This window comes from Syngnathus typhle, linkage group LG19 (assembly GCF_033458585.1).
Source record: "Syngnathus typhle isolate RoL2023-S1 ecotype Sweden linkage group LG19, RoL_Styp_1.0, whole genome shotgun sequence".
NCBI classification, from domain to species: Eukaryota; Metazoa; Chordata; class Actinopteri; order Syngnathiformes; family Syngnathidae; genus Syngnathus; species Syngnathus typhle.
In genome coordinates, this window is record NC_083756.1 from 2,940,545 (window position 1) to 2,963,117 (window position 22,573).

At 45.6% G+C, this 22,573-nt stretch overlaps 2 protein-coding genes across 3 annotated transcripts; both read left to right on the top strand.

Moving 5' to 3' along the window:
- Positions 1-4,160: 4,160 nt before the first annotated feature.
- cip2a (cellular inhibitor of PP2A) lies at positions 4,161-12,572 on the top strand. Its single transcript, XM_061265602.1, has 21 exons — positions 4,161-4,994; positions 5,318-5,465; positions 5,547-5,659; positions 7,072-7,166; positions 7,599-7,695; positions 7,790-7,912; positions 8,085-8,230; positions 8,299-8,374; positions 8,453-8,689; positions 9,564-9,729; positions 9,898-10,045; positions 10,120-10,219; positions 10,295-10,413; positions 10,575-10,752; positions 10,838-10,912; positions 11,080-11,190; positions 11,281-11,477; positions 11,609-11,722; positions 11,915-11,997; positions 12,075-12,214; positions 12,277-12,572. The coding sequence occupies exons 1-21, from the start codon at positions 4,893-4,895 to the stop codon at positions 12,418-12,420; spliced, it is 2,712 nt and encodes a 903-aa protein (XP_061121586.1). The 5' UTR covers positions 4,161-4,892; the 3' UTR covers positions 12,421-12,572.
- A 282-nt stretch (positions 12,573-12,854) lies between these two features.
- Positions 12,855-18,033, top strand: chrnd (cholinergic receptor, nicotinic, delta (muscle)). Of its 2 annotated transcripts, XM_061265611.1 has the most exons (12): positions 12,855-13,025; positions 13,619-13,764; positions 13,826-13,870; positions 13,947-14,056; positions 14,223-14,378; positions 14,595-14,707; positions 14,801-15,001; positions 15,085-15,196; positions 15,288-15,402; positions 15,981-16,191; positions 16,324-16,442; positions 16,615-18,033. In XM_061265611.1, the coding sequence occupies exons 1-12, from the start codon at positions 12,983-12,985 to the stop codon at positions 16,795-16,797; spliced, it is 1,554 nt and encodes a 517-aa protein (XP_061121595.1). In that variant the 5' UTR covers positions 12,855-12,982; the 3' UTR covers positions 16,798-18,033. The 2 variants fall into 2 exon arrangements, with proteins under 2 accessions (XP_061121595.1, XP_061121596.1); XM_061265612.1 differs by lacking the exon at positions 12,855-13,025 and having other exon boundaries at positions 13,627-13,764; positions 13,830-13,870.
- Positions 18,034-22,573: the final 4,540 nt, after the last annotated feature.

Consider the following 22,573-nt stretch of genomic DNA (forward strand, 5'->3'; position numbering starts at 1 on the left):
GTTGATCTCGATGGGATCACCGGTGTTTGAGTGATGTTCCAGTTATTTATTTTCTTTCTGTGTGTTCGCAATTGTCATGGTGATCGTTCTGGTGTTATAGGCTGTATGTATTTTTTTGTTAATGCTGATTTCTCCGACTGCCCGAAAAGGCACCACCGCGATCGGTGAGGGGAAGAGAAAAACGAGAGTAGAGGAAGGTGCGGAGAGGAAAAAGAGGCGGTTGTGTAGAAGTGGAAGACGAATAAAAACACCCTGGGAAACCCAAAAAACTTGTCCCTCGTCGTGACTCGGAGCTGTAACATAGGCGGCGTGCCACAGCAAACTTTTCGTCTCCAAATATATTACCGAAGGGGGGTGTGCGGACGGCGTCAATCAGTTAATGGGGTTGGGGGATTCGATCTTGGTCCAATGTGGTTCCTGAGAGGCCTCAGCTTGCTGTCAGGGAGGAATTTGGTATTAAATTAGGTTGAGCTTTCCTAGTTAATGTAACCTTAAGTAGCATGCCTTGAGCATGATTTAGGATGAGACAAATAGGTCCAAATTGTAGACGAAAGCCATAAAATGGTTGGGGGAAGGTTTTTGGATGTACCGATGTCATTTCTTGTTGAGTTGTTGCCGGGGCACTTGTTGTGCCCCGTCAGGGGGGAATGTGGTGTATTTTTATTCCGGTATCATGCAATAGTTATCTCACTAGTAAGCCTAAGTGTGACCGGGTCATGTTCGGTCGGGTCAGGTTCGTGTGGGATTGTTTGGAAGACCAGCTGACCATCGAAGAGAATTCACCACATCATGTTGGCTCATTTTCTCAGAGCGTTGTTTCGGGCTTGCACACGCTCATGTTGTTATCGAGCTCGCCAGATCCGCCCCGCGTTCCACTTTGGATCAAAGTCAAAGTGTTGCTTGCGGTAAGCTAATATAAAGGCACCGCGATGCAATCCACGGTCGTAACCTTAAGGTCACGCATGTCTCCAGCCCAAACGCCAAAGAACCCCTTTGTCTCTTTGCCACTCTGGCCCTCTTTGACTCTTTGAGCGGCCATTTTGCTTCCCCTCCTTCCCGTCGGGCGATTTGTGCTTTGACAACCAACGACGTCTCAGACGATTGAGTCGCCCATCCCGTTCCGTAGCGGGAGAGGCCTGGCAGCCACATGCCGTCCTTGGTGAGCACACGTAGTCCCCGTCCTATGGAGTTGCAGATTTCCTCTCAAAGCTTTGCATTTGATCCCTTTGCGTCTTAGTGATGCGCGCATGACATTTGCAAGCGCCGTGTCATTTCCAAAGGGCGGATGTCCTTTTCTTTGTAGGCCAAGCATTGTGGGTACGCCTGAGCTGAGACTGAAAGCAAAGTCCCATCGACGGCCGAGTACTAACTCTGGTGCACCTTACCTCGCTTGCTCGGGCAAAGTGTGCTTCTTACTCGCGCTTCTTCCTCAATCAGCAGAAGAAAAGGATGACCAGCAAGATGGCTCGGCTGATGTGGGCGCTCCTGATCTCCCTTCCGCTTGCTGGTAACTTACGTATTTGAAAACAAGACGGAGGGTTGATCTCTCGAATGAAATGCCGTTAATGAGATAGATGATCCATGATGCAGCCAAGAGAAACTCACGAGGTGTGCTGTGACAATGATTATTGTGGAACTGCTGGTAAAAAGTAACTTGTGCTTTGTTTTCAACAGCAGCAGCAGACAAAGAAATCAAGGGCGAAGCAGGTGGCAATGTTACCATGGCCACCGGCAAGACTACGCTGGATGACTACACAAAAGTCGTCTGGAAAAAATGGACAATGGCAAGATTCTCACCTGCAGCAAGTCCGCTGATGGGGCCGTGACCGAGGCCCCGACGGCCAAGGCCCCGACGCCCGCCAAGGCCCCGACGCCCACCGAGGCCCCAGCGGCGGCCCTTAAGAACCCAACTGCAGACACTTGTAAAGTCAACAAGGGGGTTCTTTACAACCCAAAGAAGTTCGTGTTTGACCAGACCTGTGGAGACCTGACTATCGTCCAGCTTGGTTTGACAGACAAGGGCAAGTACAAGGTCACCATGACACCCAAAGATGGAAAGGCTGAGGAGAAGACTTTCACAGTCATAGTCACTGCTCCGCGGTGAGTCGCTTTCCTTCTTGCCGCGCGCGCGCCCGACCAATGCCATGGAAGGAGTCCGACCGCAAATGTTTGAGCCGTTATTATTTTGGAACCTGTGTGTATGTGTGCGTTGCATGCCTTCGGGTCCAGCAGGGGTCAAACCAAATTGCTTTGTTGCTGCCTTTCAGGGGATCAACGCTGTTCGCTTTCGCTGCCGCTGATGGCCATTTGCAGCGTGAGCCTGATGTGGTGGTTCTAGACGAGCTGGTGAGTTCACGGCCAAACGTTTCCCATCGGGAGTGGGCTGTTGCTATCGAGACATTTTGGCATCCATTGTGCGACGATCAGGTCAAATTCGGATTGAAGTGCTGTCAGATAGAATATTGTCTCGTCCCCCATCTAGAATGGGATCTTCGTCCATCCGTCCGTCCACATTCTCCTCCTGATGATTCGGCTAATGACAGGAGGACCCTCCATCAAAACTGCGTCGCCATGGAGATGCATGGAGCTGCTTTCATCTGGGTCCTTCTGAAGAAAAAAAAAGAATGGGGCCTTACCCTCTATCTTGATCAGAATCATTCAATCATTGATAACCAAATTAATTTCACATCTGTCAAAAAGGACTTTGCTTCCTCTCCGTTTCACTTAAATAAGCATTAAAATATGAAATGTTAAAAATAATTGAAAAAAAAACAAACCCCAAAGCCTTTCATCATCCTTTTTCAAAATGATCTGGCTACAGCGGTGCCTTCAGATACAAGTCTTTCATTTGGTCTGCAACACATTCATATTTTACCCACTCACAGATGGCTGAGTGGGTAAAATTATTAAAATGGGAATGCAAATTGCCCAAAAGTAGCATCTTAATGAGTAAACTTTTCTACGGCAGTCCAAACAATACCTAATGGACTGTGTTCGCCCAAGTCGCTTGATGTTGATGTTGTCCCCCTCGCGATGAGAGCACAATGTGAATTGTATGCTGCCGCCATCCTGTGGCGGGCTTCTGAATTGCACTAGGTGCGCCATTTTGCCGATTGTACCGTCTCCCACTCAAGGCACCACTGTAAGCCTGTCAACCGTCTTTTATGTAGTTCTCCATGGCAGACTACTTGGCCTGCGCGCAATTCGACTCCTTAGCGCAGCCCCCCACTCCCCCGCCCACGTCTCCACCCCAAAGTCCTGCGGCGATGGGGAAGGGCAGTAGGTACAGGTCAGGATGTGACTGGGAGTACCTAGCCCAACTCTGCACGCTAGGCGGCGTGAGTGAGTTTGTCGCCGAGGAGCGGGATGGAACAGCGCTCCTCTCCGGCTCATCCTCACGCGACTGAGCAGTTGCCTCCCTGCTCACCCTGAGAGGGAAGGGCCTAGAAAAAGTGGTCTAAAAAAAGGACTGTTCCCAATCAACCTGGGCAGCAAGTCGCTGCTGCCGGGTCATCCCACAACGCGGCCGAGAAAAGAGAAATATTTGACATCCTTGCCACTCACTTCGGGTCCTGCAAGGATGTGGCTTAACGCCAAACACCCCGCCCCTTTGCTGTCACATCTTTTTTTCGCACATTGAGCAAGTGTCGATGTTTTTCGAAATGACATGGTTTTACTTAATAGCACATTTAATGTTTTAATGGCACATTTGTCCATTGCAAAAAAGACTTAACTAGATATTGTGCAATAAACTAAGCTTGTAGACTAACCAAAGTTCTGCCAAAATATTTTAGGTTAATGCTCTGTTGGAGACACATTTAGTTTGTTCCCTGTTATTGTTGCACCCAGAAATTTGATTTCATATTGATATATGAATATGTATTTAATTTTGTTTGTATGTTTTCACCTTCGATGTGAGTCTGGATTTCTCTGGAGAACAATTAAACATTAAAATCCCCTAGGTGTCTTTGTCTCCAGAGTCAGCGATTTCTTTGCATTCTAATCGTATTTCCGTATCAAAGCATCTTTGGTGGTGTACCCATAAGACTTATGGCTTATGGGCGCTTGCGTTTGTTTTGTTTTTTTTTGCTATATGATTGGCTGGACAGACAATGCGATGACGTTTAGGATTGTGGTTGGTCTGTTTTGCGGAAATGGCATTGTCGTCCAAATACGGACTTATTTTGCTAAGAAGACGTACGCAACTAATATGCAGTCGTTGATTGTTTCGATTTATTGATGCTTTCGACATTTGATTTTGATTTTATAGAATTGTTTTTAGACGTTTTCTTCGCAACGGTTGTGACGCCATCAAACACCGGTCCGTAAAAAGTGTCTGACAGTCATCCGGTCCGCGGCGCTAAAAATGTTGGGGATCACTGGTGTAAAATATTCATTTTCTATTTAAATTGTGTCTGCAAAATATCTCGTGTATTTCCTCGCATAGCTTTTGTAGCGAAACTATTGAAGAAGCAAAATTTCCCATGGGCCCTGGAGGCGGCGGCAGCAGCAGGTTTCTGCGTCGCAGCCCCGCGCATGCGTGCAATCTTCAAACTTCATTTGTCCAACACCATTTTGAAGCACCGAGCGGGAGGACGTGCTGTTTTGCTGTCGGAAGTTGACGGTTTGGGACTTCAAACGAGCACAAATGAACAGCAATAAATATCTGTCGTTTTTATTTCGTGACGACGATGGAAATCATTCAATGTAGAGATTAAATTAAACGTTTTAAACATCATGTACCGCTAGTGTAACCGCTTGCTGGTTTACGCCGTCGAGTTTTGTATTTGAACCTCTCTCGTTTTCTCCCTCTCTCATTCACTCACACATAGCGTTACAGTAAATTAAAGGTCAAATTATTATTTTTGGTAGTTTGGTTTATACTTTCCTAAATGGACGCTACGACTTGTTTGAAGTCTCTGCTGCTCGCCACGCAGCAATATGAAGAAGGGAGGAATGCTCAAAGTGCAGCTCAGCTTCTTAAACAAGTGGAGGTGAATCACTTTTAAACCGCTTGTGCCATTTCTAGGGTATGATTACTATATATCATGGAACAGTTACTGTTATGACTGAAACGAAGAAGTATTTTGTTCAAAATGGTAGCCTTTGTTTTTTAACATTCCATTCTACGACAGTGCAGTGCCAATTTGAATACAGTTAATTTTCAACCTTATCTATTTCTCTACAAGTGGTCATTTTGTTTTGACTCGCATAAACGTCATATGCATGTCACCTAGCCATAATGTTGTACGCAAAATTGACATTTGATGAAAAGAGAGCAGAGACCTTTTTATTTCACAGTTTTTAATGTTTGCAGGAGATTTCCTCCCTCAAATGTGAGCAGCTGCTGTCTTCAGGTCAGCTGCTACCCACCGAGTGTGTTCGCAGGCTGGTGGAGCTCACTGGTAACGCAAACACAAGTCCCACTGTTGCCGCAGCCAACTTGTCCCTGCTGACGCAGCTTGGTACTGTTCACTTTTTCTTTAATGTAGTTTAGATAAAATTCTGGTGGAATAAATCCATTCCAATACGCCAACTCATTGCAGCTTGTGACGATGGCAGCAGGAAGATCTTGCACTGTAACTTCAACCTCACCAGCATCCTGGCTCTGCTTGTTCATCGCCACAGCGCCACCCCCGGAGACCCTCTGGTATTGCAGGTTGGTCATTTCAGTCGATTATATTACAATTTTATCACGGGGTATACGTACGTTGCAGACCCACCCACAATGGGTAAAAATCTGTGATACAGTCGGCCTTGCCATATCGTGGTCCATGTTTCTTGGGTTCACTGTATATTTTTAATGATTAACTTCTCTTTAATCAGTTATGAGAATTGGTTTTCAGGCCAAATACTAGAATTGGTCCTAAAAACGTTATTGTCATTTGGGCTCTGCTTTGTAGTTCTTTTTACTAACTTTCATGTCACTCATTGGCCCAGTATCCGCTAGGGGTGTAAATCGCGGGGTTTTGTCACGATACGATATCATATCGATACAAAGACCACGATACGATATTTGCCGATATCTTAAAGCCTGCTGTGATTCATTCACGATACATCACGATATAGTGCTCTACGATCGATATAGAACAATATCCTGATTTCAAAGTCAAAGTCAATTATAACAATTCATACGCAAAATCAACAAGGTACTGCAAACTCTTTATTTAGGAAATTACAAAGTGCTTCCAAACGAATGACTCGAAGCCCAAAGGGGAGCGAATTTCCTCGTCTTCTTGGACACTAGCCATAGCACCAGCCCAGGAGCCGCGTAGTTGTCGGCTCCCCTTTCACGTGCCTGCTCTGCTCACAACACAACACGCCGCGCACTGCTCCCGGAAAGAGGAAGCAAGCAACAATGAACTGGATTTCAAAATAAAGTTGCGTCTAATGTCTGATGTCAAAAACGGGCGATATAGATCAATGTTTACGTTTAGCATCGATGCCAACAAATCGTAGAGCATTATGTCGATTAATCGATGTGTATCGATGAATCGTTACACCCCTAGTATCCGTCTTTGAAAGCCGCACACATTTAAAGTCTCAGGTACTAACTAATTGGATGATGGAAACACACAAATTTAAAGCCACAGATACTAATTGGACGATGGAGACACGCACCGGCGTATTTTGACTTGGTCCTATACATGATCTAAATCAGGGGTGTCAAACTCATTTTTTTCACTTCACAGCTTCTTCCGGAGGGCCATTATGACTGTCAACCCAAATAAATGTATTAGCACCTCATATTGTATACAGTCAAAGCTACAAAACTAACTGATAAATAACTCATTTTCAAATAAGACGAGTAAAAACTGGTCAAATATTAAAAAAAAAAAAAAAAAAAGATATTAAAAGTGAAGACAATTTGCAATTCTAGTAATGACACACGAATTTGATGCACAATTTGTCTTCGCGGGCCACATAAAATGATGTGGCGGGCCGTATCTGGGCCTCCCGGGCTTTGAGTTTGACACCTGTGATCTAAATAATCAAATAAATAAATGGCTGCTGTGTCGCAGATTTCCAACTGTTGGTGACATACTGTAATACTGCTATGTCTGTGCAAAGAGTTTACAGTTGCTCCAGAAGATAACCTACAGCACTCGCATCTTCCCGACCTCGAACCACGTCAACGAGCTCATCGTCTTCCTCGTGTCCAACATGTAAGACGGACATACAAGTGTACAGATGCAGCTCACAAAATGTAAATACACTATGAAAGCTAATTTCATTTCAGTTGTTCAATTCAAAAGGTTTTTAAAAAAAAAACATAAAACAAAGTGTAATACTTTTCCGAAGGCTAATTTCTATATTGAAATTCACTAGTAGAGGTAATACAGAGGGTCCTCGGTTTATGACGTTGATCTGTTCCTATGCGGCGACGTAAACCGAAATTCGGTGTAAGTCGGAACAGCAATAAAATGGCTTTAAACGACAAGTTAAAAAAACAAACAAAAAAGACTTTGTTTATCTCTGGTCTATCTATCTGTATATTAAGTTTAAATTTTTCTTATTGAGGTGTACCATACTCCGTGTGCACGTAGCGCATGTTTCACTGCCAAGCCCTCACACAGAATTGAATTCTTTTCTGGCAGCCAGTCCCCGAGCGATGACATCATCATGCCCTGCCTCGGCCTGTTGGCCAACCTTTGTCGAGATAACCCCGCCGTGCAGACTCACATCAAGTCTCTGGTCAGTCGTGATGGTGCTTTGCCTTTTCTTGCTGTAGTGACCTCATCATGGAAAAAAGGGAAATGGAACTGAACTTTTCTTCATCCAAACACAGGACAACGTGAAGCCGTTTTATCGGACGCTGATCACCTTTCTGGCCCACAACAGTCTGACCGTGGTGGTTTTCACGTTGTCCATCCTGGCCAGCCTGACTCTTAACGAAAAAGTCGGAGAGAAGGTGGGTAGGTGCGGGAACGGTTGCCATGGTGGTAGACTTTTCAGGTCGTGTGTTTGTGTCTCTCATTTTCTGTGCATGTTGTTTGTGTCCAAACTTTCTATATCTGTTTGTTTTCATCAATGTGTTTTGTTTGTGTGTTTGCTTGCTGCACGTGTGTGTGTTTCCACCACAGCTCTTTGATGCCAAAAACATCCACCAGACCTTCCAGCTGGTCTTTAACATCATTGTCAACGGTGACGGCACACTGACCCGAAAATACTCTGTTGATCTTCTGGTTGATCTGCTGCAGAACCCAAAAATTGCAGATTATCTCACTCGGTACAAGACACACACACATACACACAAAGGCACAAACCCCACTAAAGCGGTTTTGTCGTGGTCCGCAGGTACCAGCACTTGCCAGCGTGTGTGTCTCAAGTTTTAGGACTGTTGCATTTAAAAGATGCCGACTCAGCAGCCAAAGTGAGTTATGTGTATGCGCCTTCATACATGACAGTTCCTCTACAGTTCCTCTGGAGCTTGACTGTTGTGCGTCCGCAGGTCCTGGAGCTACTCCTCGCCATGTGTAGCGTGTCGGGTCTGCGCCCACTGCTATACCAGGTGCTGTTCAAAGCGGTGGGACCCAAACTCAGGGCAACAAGTCGGAGGCAGGCGGCGGTGACTGCGGAACACAAGGCTGAACCTGGGCTAGCGCTAGTGCAGTGGATCAGCTCGCCCGTGGGTGGCGCCGAGACCTGCTCACTGAAGGCGCTGCAGCTGCTCACGGAGCTGATGGAGGTTTGAATTCCCGTATTGGCTCTAATACAAGACGATGTTTTTTGCATTGGAATAAGACTGAAAAAGTGGAAGTCGTCTTAGATTCGGGGTCTAGACATTATACCAATTCACAACGCTAGATGGCGCCATGTATCTTTAAAGCGAATGCTGAACTTTCGTCCCTAGGCCAAAGCGAACCCCTAATATGAAGAATAAAAATAGCGGTAGCACAAAGAAGAAAAATTAAAAATAGCGGTAAGAAAGAAAAGAGAAGAAAATAGGAGAAGAGATAATGTGAGGACAGTGACACTGAGCATAGCGAGGCAGAGGATGTTTGTGAGGAGTAATGTTCTGACATGACAGATCTCAGCTACTCTCAAGTTTAAACCACTTTGCATTATTTTATTGCAATGTTTTTCCTTATTCACATTTGTTTCAAGACTACAGTTAGTTAGACTTCACTTTGATGGTTAATGTAGTTATTGCAATTTAGTTGTTTCATCACAGTAGACTGGTTTATTTACATTTCAAAAACCAGAAGCCATTAATTTACGAATGTGATTGCACTTTAGTTTACATACTTAAATGGTCAGATATTAAGGTGTGATAGACAGTTTTTGCATGATTTGAATGAGGCAAAATAACATGCTTTTCTCTCGAACATATTGTTATAATCATTTGTTTCAGATGTACTGTAATTATTTTCTGTATAAAAATTAAATTTGGTGTTCAAAAAGTCTTTTTTCAAACTTGGGTCTTAAAAAGAGGGGGTCATCTTATAATCAGAGTCGTCTTATATTCGGGGCAATACGGTATGTCATCAAGTGTCATTTTACATATGTTTGAGAAAATAAAATTCGGAGATTTCATTATGCATGTAATTGTCTTTGCCCAGGAGGCCTTGGGCGCTGCCAGCATGCCAGACGGCACTGAGAGTTTTGTGGGGATGCTACTTCCTGTCCTGCTGGACTTTGTCAAGGCCCTGGACCCGCCCACCAAAAGCGATGCCCACCTGAGACAACACTGCAAACGTGTCACTCATGTCAACAGCCTGCTGCTCGATATCCACGGCATTCACTCATATTGTCTGGTAGTGTTAAACCCAGCAGAGATGTCCAAAGGCATAGCATTGTTGAGTTTAGTTTCGATTCGGCCCTAACACTGACCCTTGGGGAAGTCATCTTTGTCCATGTATTATTTGCTTTGTGCAAAAGCCTTAACCGCTCCACTCATGTGCGGTAAGGACACCACACGGGCACTGGTGTCAAACCAGGTGAGCGCACACCAGTGCCTCTTGCAGGTAGAGACACTGCTCGCCTGTTGTCATGGCAACAGCCCCATGGCACGGCTGCCCCCGGGCGCTGACACCAATCTCAGGTCAGCCAACCATGTCCAGGTATCTTCACTGTAAGATATAGGTATGATGATGATGAGTGTCTGTGTGTGTCTAGTCAGGTGTGTGCTGAGGCTCTGCTCAGCACCTTGGTGCTGATGAGCAAATTGCGGCAGCAAGTCAAGGACATGGAGACCGGCTTCTACCGTACGCTGCAGGTGACTTCCTTTTTTTTTCTCTCTCGCTCTCTCCTTCTGCAACATCATCCCCTTCAACCCCCATCGCATGTTCAGGACCAGAGGATAGCTACGCCCCTTGCTATGGCCCTGACCTCGCATCACAGAGCGCACGTGCATACCGGCCTCGCTCTGCTCTTGGAGGCCACGCCGCTCCCGGACTTCCCGTCGCTGGTGTGAGTCTCCAGCTGTTCAAGAGGACTTCATTTAGTTAGTGATAAAAACCTGCATTGACCAGCAAGCAGCCAAGCATAATCCAACAATTTTACTTTGACCACAAGTTTACTGAGAACTGTTTACGATGGTGGAAAAAATTCAACATGACTTTTGTCTTCAGCCTCGGGGACAGCATGGCCGCCAATAATGCTTACCGGCAAAGAGAGGGCGAACTGACCGTCAAGCGTATTCCTGTTCAGGACCTCCCGCTTCCTCGGACCAACAGCAGCAGTCTGGACATTCCTGGGGCATCCAGCAACATCCACAGCTTGGTGGAGAAGCTCCGTGGCGGTTTGGAGGTCTTTGACGCATTTCCTGTAGGCTTCCTGTTGGTTTTTGATAGCATGGCGGTGAAGCTGAGTAGTGCCCCCTTCTGGTTTGTAGCTGCAGGAGCCGACGAAAGACGCCCATGTGTCTGACATCATCGACGTCTATGAGCAGAAGCTCGCCGCCCTCGCTGTAAGTAATGAAAGACTCCCGACGGTGTGAATTTTGTTACCATGACAACTAGGATGGGACTGTGTGTTTAGTCCCGAGTCTAAAAGAATCACATGCAGGATTGCAATGATTGACTTGGATGCTTGATTTGGCATTTGATGTTCATTAAGCCCTAATCTGGCATTCAGTCTGAGGAGAGTCGCCTTAAGGACCTGCTGGAAGCAAAAGCCGTGGCTCTGTCTCAGTCCGACCGCCTCATTAATCAGTACCAGTTCCAGCTAGCTCAGGCCGAGGCCGAGGTGAGCACTTTTGTCTTGTGGCACCTGCACCTGTAGAAAGAAGCCATTGTAAATGGCAATGAAGTCTAATTTAGCATCTGTGATTTAAAGGCTCGCAAGTTGGCCAGCCTGCTGAAGGAAGCGGAGCGGCGGCGTGAGGATCTTCAGACCAAACAGGCCGTGCAGCTGGAGGAGGCACGACGCTCCAAGGCCGACACGGAGGAGCTGCTGCAGCACAACGCCAGACTGCAGCTGGACTCAGAGGAGCACCAGGCCCTCAAAGCCGCGTACAACTCCTTGCTCCAAAGGTCATGCCCATATAATGGACTATATAAAAGTTCCTGGAATGGCGGACTGAATAATTCACTTATTTTGAATAACCTTTACCTTCGTCACTGCCTTGGTAGAGGTAACGACTGAATGATGCGCTTGTTGTCAGGTTCAATGAGAGTGGGTGTCAGTTGAAGGAGCTTCAGGCGGCTCACGCCAACCTCAACAAACGCAACGACGCACTCCGGAAGAGTAACCAAGCTCTACAGCTGCAGCATGACAAGTAGGAGACCTGTCCAAATTTTCGCATGGCAATATGACGCATTTTCAACTGTAGTCAGTCTCTTGTGTTAGCATTTTGGTTCATACCGTTTGCTAGCAATTCAGTTGACTTTATAGAAGGGATTACGATGCTAGCATTTGTGTCTGAGTGGTAGCATGCCTAATACTCTCTGGGCTTGCACATTCTCGTCAGGGTTGTGTTGCTGTTGAATGAAAAGGAGGAGGAGATCAAGTCGCTGCATTCAGACATGCAGTTGAAGGACAAAGATATAGCAGGTCAGAGATGCGGTTATGCTAGCACATTTGCGGTAGCATCAGAATTCCGCCTCATTGAAATTGTGTTTTGGCGGCAGAGTTGCAAGAAGAGTTGCGGACGGCGGCAGACAAAGAACGAGGGAAAGAGCAAGAGAGGCTGGAGCTGGAGGACACACTCGACACTTTGAAGAAAGAGCTGACCAAGACGGAGCAGGCCAGGAGGGACGCGTGCATCAAGGTACGCGTGACGTCTGCCTTCGCGCCAAGCTTCCCAGTCCCATGCTGGTGCCCCGTGCGCAGGTGTCGTCTCTGGAGCTGCAGAAGAGTCAGCTGGATGTCAAGCTCAAACAGTGCGAAGACGAGCTCAACAAGCATTCGGCCATGATCGCCATGATCCACAGCCTGAGCAGCGGCAAGAAGAACGACGTCAACCTCTCACTGTGACACTCACCAACAACCATGAACAAAAAACTAAATTCAGCAATGCTAACCACAACAAAAAGTGCAACAAAAGTCACACAAGCTGAATAAAATATTTGTCTGTTTTTAAATAAGTTGTTTTAATTATATAGCAAATAAATATGTCCAGCATGACTGCTGTATTTGTTGTGGGGAATCATTCCAGGTATGTATGAGTTTATCATTATTTGCTTATTGAGTTGCCAAAAGGAATGCATCATTCTTATCATGAGTATTTGAGTTAAGTTAAGCTCAGAATTTTACCGGTCAGCTTTTGAGTTGGCATTTTGGGCATAACTGCAAAACCTTTTGACCACGCTAACTCGGCCTTCAAATAAGCTTCCAAATGAGTTCAAAGTTTGACTTTTTGTGAGTATTGATGTAACTGTTGTGTTTTCCGGGACAGAGTGACCAAGTGCTGGCTGCTGCTTTCTATTTTCTGCCGCGTCTGTTTCTGCAGCTGCTGATTGTCAATCAAAAGCACTTTGGCAGAAGGTCAGAAAGAAGACAGACGGACAAGGTCTTTCCGACAAAACTCCAACTCAACATGAAGCTCTTTGCTGTGTTCCTGCTCTCGTTGCTCTGGCCTGGTTAGTTTTCTTTTGTCTTCTTTTAAATTGCTCTATCATCGTCAAAATCAGTAGGGACTTCCTGGTTACGCTGTAGCAGCTAGTATGTGTGTTAAGTTGTTTTTTTTAGTCCTCTAAGTATCGCATTGATGCAAATATTGGTCAAATTATGTCTCATTGAGTGAAGTCTGCATTTTGAATCCTGGCCTATCAGACTGATTAATCCAGATTTGATTCAAATTAAGTCACAGTGTAAAGATGAGTTCAATGTTCAGATGTGGCACTTTAAGAAAGTTCAACAAATTTATGTTGAGGTGTTTGTTGTCTATTTGGCAAATATCTGCAGCTTGGTGGAGGTATGTGTGTCGGGCATTTGTGGTTAGCGAGTAGGAAGCAGCTGTTGCGTGGAATTGGATCGCTTGAACGTGCTGGAGGCTCTTTGTGTACACCAGTGCTTCTCAAACTGGGAGTCCACAAAAAAAAAAAAATTGAAATGCATGCTCCATACTTAGGGATTTGGGTGCCATTGAGATGTCTAAGTTCTGTTACTCAAGTTTGTTGTTTTTCTACATGTTACTATATATTGACGCTAACCTTGACGTGCGTGTGCCTAGCGTGCTGGTGCCGGAACGAGGAAGAGCGCCTGATCAACTACCTGATAAAGGAGCGCAACTACAACAAGGAACTGCGTCCCGTGGAGAGACAACATGACGTGGTTGATGTCTACCTTGCGCTCACCCTCTCAAACCTCATCTCTTTGGTAGGAAAAAGCAATTTGATGTCAAGTTGGATTTTTTTTACTGTGTCGGCTCTTCTGCTAGAAAGAAGTGGACGAGACCCTGCTCACCAACGTCTGGATCGGCCACGTGAGTTCTTCTAGTAGAAGCACAGTTGCGCTGCTGCCCCGCGCACTCGCAAAACTTTTGTGCGCGTTCACACCAGTCGTGGAAGGACTACCGGCTGTCGTGGAACACCAGCGAGTTTGACGGCATCAGTATGCTGCGCCTGCCGACCAACTTGGTGTGGCTGCCTGAGATCGTGCTGGAAAACAAGTGAGCAGAGCACTCATTTGATTGATTGTTCCAGCCTCCACTACTCACAAAGTAGGAGATGAGTTTGGAATCATTCACACACTCCCGACATTTAGATGCACTATAGGAAAAAATACCTCTCTACAGTAGTTCTTAAGGAGTCTGTCCCCTTTTCCTCCTTGCCTAGTAACGACGCCCAGTTTCAGGTGGCCTACTATTGCAACGTGCTGGTTACCAACGAAGGGGAGTGCACCTGGTTACCACCCGCCATCTTCCGCTCGTCCTGCTCTATCAACGTCAACTATTTCCCCTTCGACTGGCAGAATTGCACCCTCAAGTTCACGTGAGATTCCGCATTGATTTTTTTTTGTTAATGGTAAACCCGGCTTCATCCCTTGTGTGCAAACTGACCACCCCTACAATAAGTGAAAATAGATATTTAAAAATGTTGCACCATCTAGTGTTTGACAGTGGAATTACACTCAAAATACTGGAAGAACAACAAAGTTGATGGACGGTCTTTGTTGAGCTGCTGTGTGCATCTCCCACATCTTTGCAGCTCTCTGACGTACAATGCCAAAGAGATCCAAATGCTCCTGAGCACAGACAGCGACGATGACGGCAACACGTGGACGGTCGAGTGGATCATCATTGACCCGGCCAGCTGGACGGGTGAGCGCCTCGCACTCCGCGCGTGGTGGATCTGATTTTCTGTCGACGTGACGGATGGGCGCCTCGGGTCTCTCTCCTCTGATTGGCCGTCAGAGAACGGCGAGTGGGAGGTGATCCATCGCCCGGCCAAGAGGAACACATACAAACACATTCCCATGGAGAGCAACAAGCACCAAGACATCACCTTCTACCTCATCATCAAACGCAAGCCGCTCTTCTACATCGTCAACATCATCATCCCCTGCGTGCTCATCTCCTTTCTGGCCTCGCTCGTCTATTACCTGCCCGCAGACAGTCAGTCTGCAATCCCACGCTCTTCACTGACATGCTCTTGGCCCCTTAAAATGTTGAATTGTTTGCATGTGCATGCACGCTAGGTGGCGAGAAGATGACTTTGTCCATCTCCGTGCTACTCGCTCAGTCTGTCTTCCTGCTGCTGATCTCTCAAAGGCTTCCGGAGACTTCCATCTCTGTTCCGCTTATTGTCAAGTGAGACACACATACACGCTCATTGTATTTGTGTGTTTGTTTTTTTTTGTTCAGTTTTTTTTTAAATGTATATAATTGTTGATGTCGCAAGGTACCTGATGTTCATCATGGTACTGGTGACAGTGGTGGTCTTGAACTGCGTGGTGGTCCTCAACTTGCACTTCAGGAGCCCAAGCACGCACATCATGTCCGAGTGGACTAAGAGGGTAACACACGCGCGCACATACACACGCACACACTTGTGTTTGCATGACAGTCTAATACAAACTCAAGGCCCGGGGGCCAGATACGGCCCGCCACATCATTTTATGTGGCCCGCCAAGACAAATTGTGCATCAAATTCGTGTGTCATTACTAAAATTGCAAATTCTCTTCACTTTAAAAAAAATTCTTTTTAATATTTGATCACTTTTTACTCGTCTGATTTGGAAGAGTTATTTGTCAGTTTGTTTTGTAGCTTTGACTGTATATAATATGAGGTGCTCATACATTTATTTGGGTTGACAGTCATAATGGCCCTCCGAAAGAAGCTATGACTACAATGCGGCCGCCGAAAACAATGAGTTTGACACCCTTGGTCTAATACAGCAGTGTCCTCTAGTGGCCAAGGCGGGAATCCCACTCGGCGCAGTACAGTGAAATCATTTGTGCTTTGTATTCTGTTTAATTAGGTTATCCCTTTTTTCCTCTTTAAATTACAAAATGAAGTGCCACTTTCCCCTCCTAAAAATACAAACCCACAGCTGCAAGGTCTGTTGTAGTCCAATCAACGCATTTATCACAGTTGTTCCTGGAACGTCTTCCCCGTCTCCTGCTCATGTCCCGGCCAGCCGAGTCTGAGCCGAATTGGGACAGCGGCATGCAGCGGCGCTCCAGCTCAGCGGGCTACATCGCGTCGGCAGAGGAGTACTACAGCGTAAAATCCCGCAGTGACTTAATGTTTGAGAAGCAGTCGGTGAGACACGGACTCATAACTCGGCCTACCCATGCCACAGGTATGCAAACGTATATGTTGGCCAATCACAAAAACAAGCCAGCAAATGCCAACTTAGCCGGTCAACAGTTGACTTTTTTTTTTGTTTTGTAAAACCTAGTCCTAATTTCTATCATTCATTTTTATCCCTCAGTGAAAAAGGTACAGGAGGATGGTGGAGCCACCGAGCAGCTGTATGGGGAAATCAAGCCGGCGGTGGACGGTGCAAACTACATCATCAAACACATGCGCAATAAGAATGACTACAATGAGGTGAGTGTGTCATCGTCATGTGTGGAAACACCATTTATCAAACTTTGCCTTCTCAGGCTGACACAGGTTCCCATTTAAATGAATGCCAAACAATAGCCACTCCGCGTCCAGAACAAAATTTCTATTTTGTGGTTGTAAATGAACAAAGGCATTTGATGTGTCGTTATTTCAGGAGAAGGACAACTGGAGCGGCATCGCTCGCACTGTGGACCGGCTCTGCCTGTTCCTCATTACCCCAGTCATGACCTTGGGCACCATCATCATCTTCCTTATGGGCCTCTACAACCACCCACCACCGCTGCCCTTCGATGGGGACACTCACAACTACAGGGAGGACAACGTGCGGCTGCTGTGAAGTGTGCGTGCACACACACGTACACACACACACACACACACACACACACATATATTCAACAAATATTCAGCTTTCTTTGACTTGTGTGGGGTTTTGCCTTTTTGTTTGAGGTGAAAAAATAATAATAAAAAATATTTAAAAGAAATAATTTTAAAAATATTTTTTCTCACTGATCTAAAATGCCAAGGACATGACTTCAGTCTCGCTGCCTCTCACAGATCAGTCTTGGTAGTACAGCAGCACTTTGATTTTTGGGGCGTGTTGCCAACTTGTGATTGGCATTTAAGATCAAAAAACAAAAAGTCAATTTTTATGTATTTTATTCTCTTGTTTCAATAAGTAGCAACATACTTTTTTTTATTGTCTATCAGCGTCTTTTATATATATATATTACTCTTATGTAGCCTAAGCTCCATTTTTTTACATGTATGCTGAAATAGGATGTTCTTCCCTCATCATATTATTTAAATATTATCTCCCATTTGCAAAATTAGCAACTTTTTAATTCATGTAGCGTTGTTATTGGATACGGAACGTAGTCCTTGGAAAATTGTAGCGCTTCCGCTCATAAACTTAGCATACCTCTGTCTTAGGACACTAGACAGGAAGTCAAGGTTTAGCCTTTCAATGACTTTTTTGTCCGTGTCATTCTCTTTCTTGGCTTGGCTCTTGGAGTCGTCGTCTTCTGGTGTCTTCTGCGATTTGCGCAACATCCTCACTAAACAAAAGACCACAGCGCAGTCAGGATCCAATTAGCTGTCCCTTCCACATCATCGTTAGCTTAGCTTGGCTCACTCACTTTTCCAGACCAAGAATCCAATTATGGAGACAGACGCGATCAGCAAGACACCGATCAAGATGATTATACCGATCAGCGTTGGAAGCTTTGAGTCTAGTGGGGGGTAGAACCGTGTTGGTATTGTTATTTGAACTGTCACTAATATTCCATATGACAGAAACCCTGCAATGGGTCACAGGCGATGTAATCACCTGGTAGGACAATGACATCCGTCTGCGTGACGTAGGTGACTTGAGACGTCCGAACCTCACAGGTGTAAGTGCCCTGGTGGTCAGGAACTACATTGGGTAGCTTGAGGTGCCGCCAAGCAGAGCGTCCATCCATCACGTGGATCTTCCAGTCCTCCGAGAGCGTCAGGTGGTGTTGCATGCCACTCACCTTCATCGATAGGATGTGCTCCGAACGACGGAACCTCCAGATCAGGTCAAAGGTTTGGACCTGTGTGGGAAAACTACACGGAATCTTCACCTCGTAGCCGGACTGTGTTTGGATCGCATCTGCAAAGGAGATTTGAATGAGATTCTCCAAAAACTTCAAATGAGGAGGTCTGGATAAGGTCGTCTGTACCCTCTGTCCTGAACCGAGCTTTTTTGCTGTTCCTCTCGCCGGTGACCTCACATGTGAACTCCACGTGGATGCTTTCGGCCGCCTTCAGTTGCATGCAGCTCTCCACGTTATAGAGACTCGATTGCGTCTGCTCCACCTTTGTTTTCTTCTCAAAAAGCCAGTCGTCCATGGGGGGGTCTGTGGACCAGTCCAGCGTGGGGGGCGGGTAGACGCCGTCAACTCGGCAGAACACAGCCTTGTTGCTCAACTCCATGCGGACATCCTGGATTGGAGCTGACACCCAGACGACAACACATCAACACAACAGGTGCTCGAAGAGAAGGACGGGATCAGTCAGGAACTAATGAGGACAAATTTGAATGAGGACATTTGGACAAGGTTTAGAGAAGGATTGATGAGGAGTTTGGTTTCGGATGGTAGGTCTCGTCTTGAGTGGGTTAAATTCAATCATTGGGAACTTTGAATGAGAGGGGTTTGAGAGTTTGGATGATTCTTACGTAAGAACCTTTGCATTCAGAGGACCCAAGTCAGAGAATGGATTTATAAGGGCCCCTGGACATTCATGCATTCATTGTTTTCATGTCTTAACAAAGAAAAGGAATCGTAGTAGGCATTAAGTGGCACGTAATTCCGTCAGCTGTAAACAGAACAATGGAAGAAAATCTTAGTCTCTTCCAAGGTTGAAAGCAGGGGCAGCAAGTACAAAGAGAAAATGCAGTAGCCCCAAAATTAAACCCTGCGGCACCCCATAAGACAGCAAAATCTATCAGGACTCAGAACTAGCAAGACTTGAATGCTGTTTTTGTTTGCTAACATCTGCAATGTACACAAGAGTGTTTGTGGGCTCACCTTCCACATGGAGGTTGATGTAGAACTCTTGACTGCCTTGAAGGGTTCCCACATAGCACTTGTAAATCCCTTCATCTTCGACCAACACGTCCTTGAGCAGCAGCGATGCATTCCCCACTGATATGTTTTCCCTAAACAACGAAGTTCTTTCCCTGAAATGCATTCCTTGGTTTGCCATCTGATCGGTGTCGTAGTAGAAAGAATGAACCTGAACCGGAACGCCCCCGGTGGGGTTGTGGATCCAGTGGATGACCAAGTCATCTCCAACATTGAAGCTAACCCCTAAAATGCAGCTTGCATTCCAACGACACGAAACATCACTGACTTCTGCAAAACATCGCCGCAGAGACGTTTGATTGAAGCCATTTGAATTAAATTGACAGTAAATATGTTTTTGGAGACAACAGTTATGAAGGTCCTGCTTACCTGCCCAGATCAGCTGCCATAGGACGTGCTGGATCACCAAACCCACCACAAACCTTGTCTTCATCGTGACGGTGACTTGCTCATTGGCAAAGTTGACTTGGAATGAATGCATGTCGACTGACAGCATTCCTTTTGTTTTTGGTTTTGCTTTTGACATTTACACACGTACACACACACACACACACCCACACAATTATTTTCTTTTACTTATTTCTTTCTTGTCAACTTCAATCTGATCATATACATTTAAATCTACAAATTCCAATGGAAGTATTTATGTATGGGTTATGTAGTCCTTTTCCAAAGCTAAATTGATTAAAAAAATAAAAATACCAGCAACAAAACAGGAAAGAGATAGTCATTATGAAAACATTTTTATTTTTTATTTTCAACCACATATGTTCAAATGTGCTAACAAAGCGTAGCTTTAGCAGTGAAGGAATGAGGTCACAATACAAAAAGTCCTGCCTAGCTACAAAAACAGATCAAACCTCATTGAATAAAGTACATAAGCAGTCAAGTATATTCACATATTAAATCATTATAAGAAAAAAATTAAGCATATAATTGTACCTGCACACCAAATCAATAAAGGAGACATAACTAGACATTTTTGATAGGGGGTAATGACAAAGGTTTTTATAACTTTATGATCTGATATGTATTTCTGATCACTTTGGAATAACAAATGTTTTTTGATATATTGCCTAAATAGCTTAATGACCCTTAAGGAACTGTTTAATGCATGCCTGATGATTTTGTAAATCACGGACACTGCCAAAGTCGTCTAAAAATGTTCAGTACTTGATTGTATCTTATGTTTTGACTAATGCTAGACGCCAGTTTTTGATTACTACCGAACGTTCTGGACAGAAGGAAACATTTTGCCTAACAAAGAAAAGATAAGCATGATTAAACTACGAAAATGACAAACAAAAACATGGTAAGTGATGAGTACAAACTTTGCATAGTCAGGGAACATTAATAAATTGATGATGTCACAGCCAAAAGCTCATATAATTCCGTACAAAATGACAAAATTGAAAGAATGATGAATGGGGGTGTGCGATAGTGGGCGAAGTGGATGTATGTGCAAGAATGGTTTACAGGAAGGACACTTGGAGATAAAACCGGTAGAGGTGCCATAGGGAGACAGCCAAGAACCCGGCCAAAGATGATCGTCAAGGCTGAAAAACGGAAAGGAAAACAACAGCCCCCACACACATTGAATCGTCCATAATCAGCACCCAACCCCACGGAACCAGCTCTCACCAAACCAGCACCCACTCCCATGGAATCAAACTCTCCTGTAAATTTGCCCCACCCCAAAGACTCATCACCCATCAAACTCAGCCCACATCGGCATGTGCAACTGAATATAAGCTGAGCAAAGAACCTAGAACGTTGCCTTTTCTGAATGGAGACTTTCTGCTCTTGAGCATGGTCGCACGAATGGCCCAGCGCTGTATTGTACTTTCCTGAAAACAGAACTTTCTTAACAAGAATTGTGATTGAACTCAACCAACCTGTGTAAGTCTAAATTTTGTTTCGGTGTTCAGCCTTTTCCTGAACACGAAGAAATAAAACGAGCACGCGGTGAGTAAATTGGATAACGGTGACTGGCTATGGCTTTTGTCGTGAGGCGCGGAGAGCGCCCTTCCCAAATTGTGGACCAAAAATCCAACAGCAGCTTTAGCAGCTTTAGCAGCTTTAGCAGCTGTATCAGCGGAATCGAGTTCTTGAGTCATCACCCCCACCCCCCCTTGAAAAAAGATATTTTAAATTGAAGTGCACATGTTCAAAAATCAGACCCGGATATATTTGTTCTTGCTGAGTTTCTTTCATCCTCGTCCTCCATTGGTTGCTTCTTTTGATTGAGTTTCCCAACTGGAGAAGAGACAACAACTCCGTCATAATCTGCTTTGGCTCATTTCGTCTTATTTTACCTTTAAAGCCGAGAATGCCAAGGCTGCCGAAGGACACCGACGTCAGAAATCCTAAAACTCCGAGGGTGACGTAAACCGCCAGCAGAGGATTTGAATCTGATAAAGGGATTTGCGGATGTTGATCACTCACAATTCTCAAACCTTTTACAGGGTGGTGCAATTACCTGGTATGACGATGACATCCGTCTGCGTGATGTAAGTGACTTGAGACGTTCGCACTTCGCAGGTGTAGGTGCCCTGATGGTCGGGCACCACGTTGGGCAGCTTGAGGTGCCGCCAAGCCGATCGTCCGTCCAGGACGTGGATTTTCCAGTCCTCCGAGAGCGTCAGGTGGTGATGCATGCCGCTCACGTTCATGGATAGGATTTGCTCCGAAAAATGGATCATCCAGATCAAGTCGAATGTATCCACGTCGCCCGGGAAACTGCACGGAATCTTGATCTCACTGTGCGGCGAAGTTTGGATGGGAGCTGCGAGAAGAGGTTTGGTTGAGAAGATTTGAAGTGGACTTTTCTCTGGTGTTTGCGGGTAGATTCGGATCGAGTCTTGTGTACCTTCTTGCTTGAAGCGAGCTCTTCTGGTGTTCATTTCATTGCTGACGTCACATATGAACTCCAGGTTGATGCTTTCGGCCGCCTTCAGTGCCACCCAGCTCTCCACCTCATAGAAACCAAGTTTCGTCTGTTCCATCTTTGTCTTATTGTAGAAGAGCCCGTCGTCCGTCGGAGGGTCTGTGGACCAGACGACCGTGGGCTCCGGGTAGATGCCATCAGCCCGGCAGAACACGGCCTCGTCGTTCAACTCCATGCGGATATCCTGGACCGGCGCTGACACCCAAACAACAACAACACCAGCAGCGTATCAGCACAACAGCAACTTACAGAGACAATGAAACCATTTTGATTTGATTTCGAGGACGTCAGGATAAAAAGGTTTCTGAGAAGACCCTTGAGTGACCTCCCCAAACACGACGCACCTTTGACATTCAGGACAATGATGCCCGACTCCTCCGAGCCGAGTCGCTTCATGGTGATGCAGAAGTATTTCCCTTGGTCTTGCGGTGTGACGTTCCTGAGAACCAATGTGGCGTTTCCCTCCAGGACAAGATCGGCAAAAAGACTAGTCCTGTTCATGTAGCGGGCCACCGGTGAGTTATGTCCCACCACGAAACTTGTGTTCCCGTAGCGTG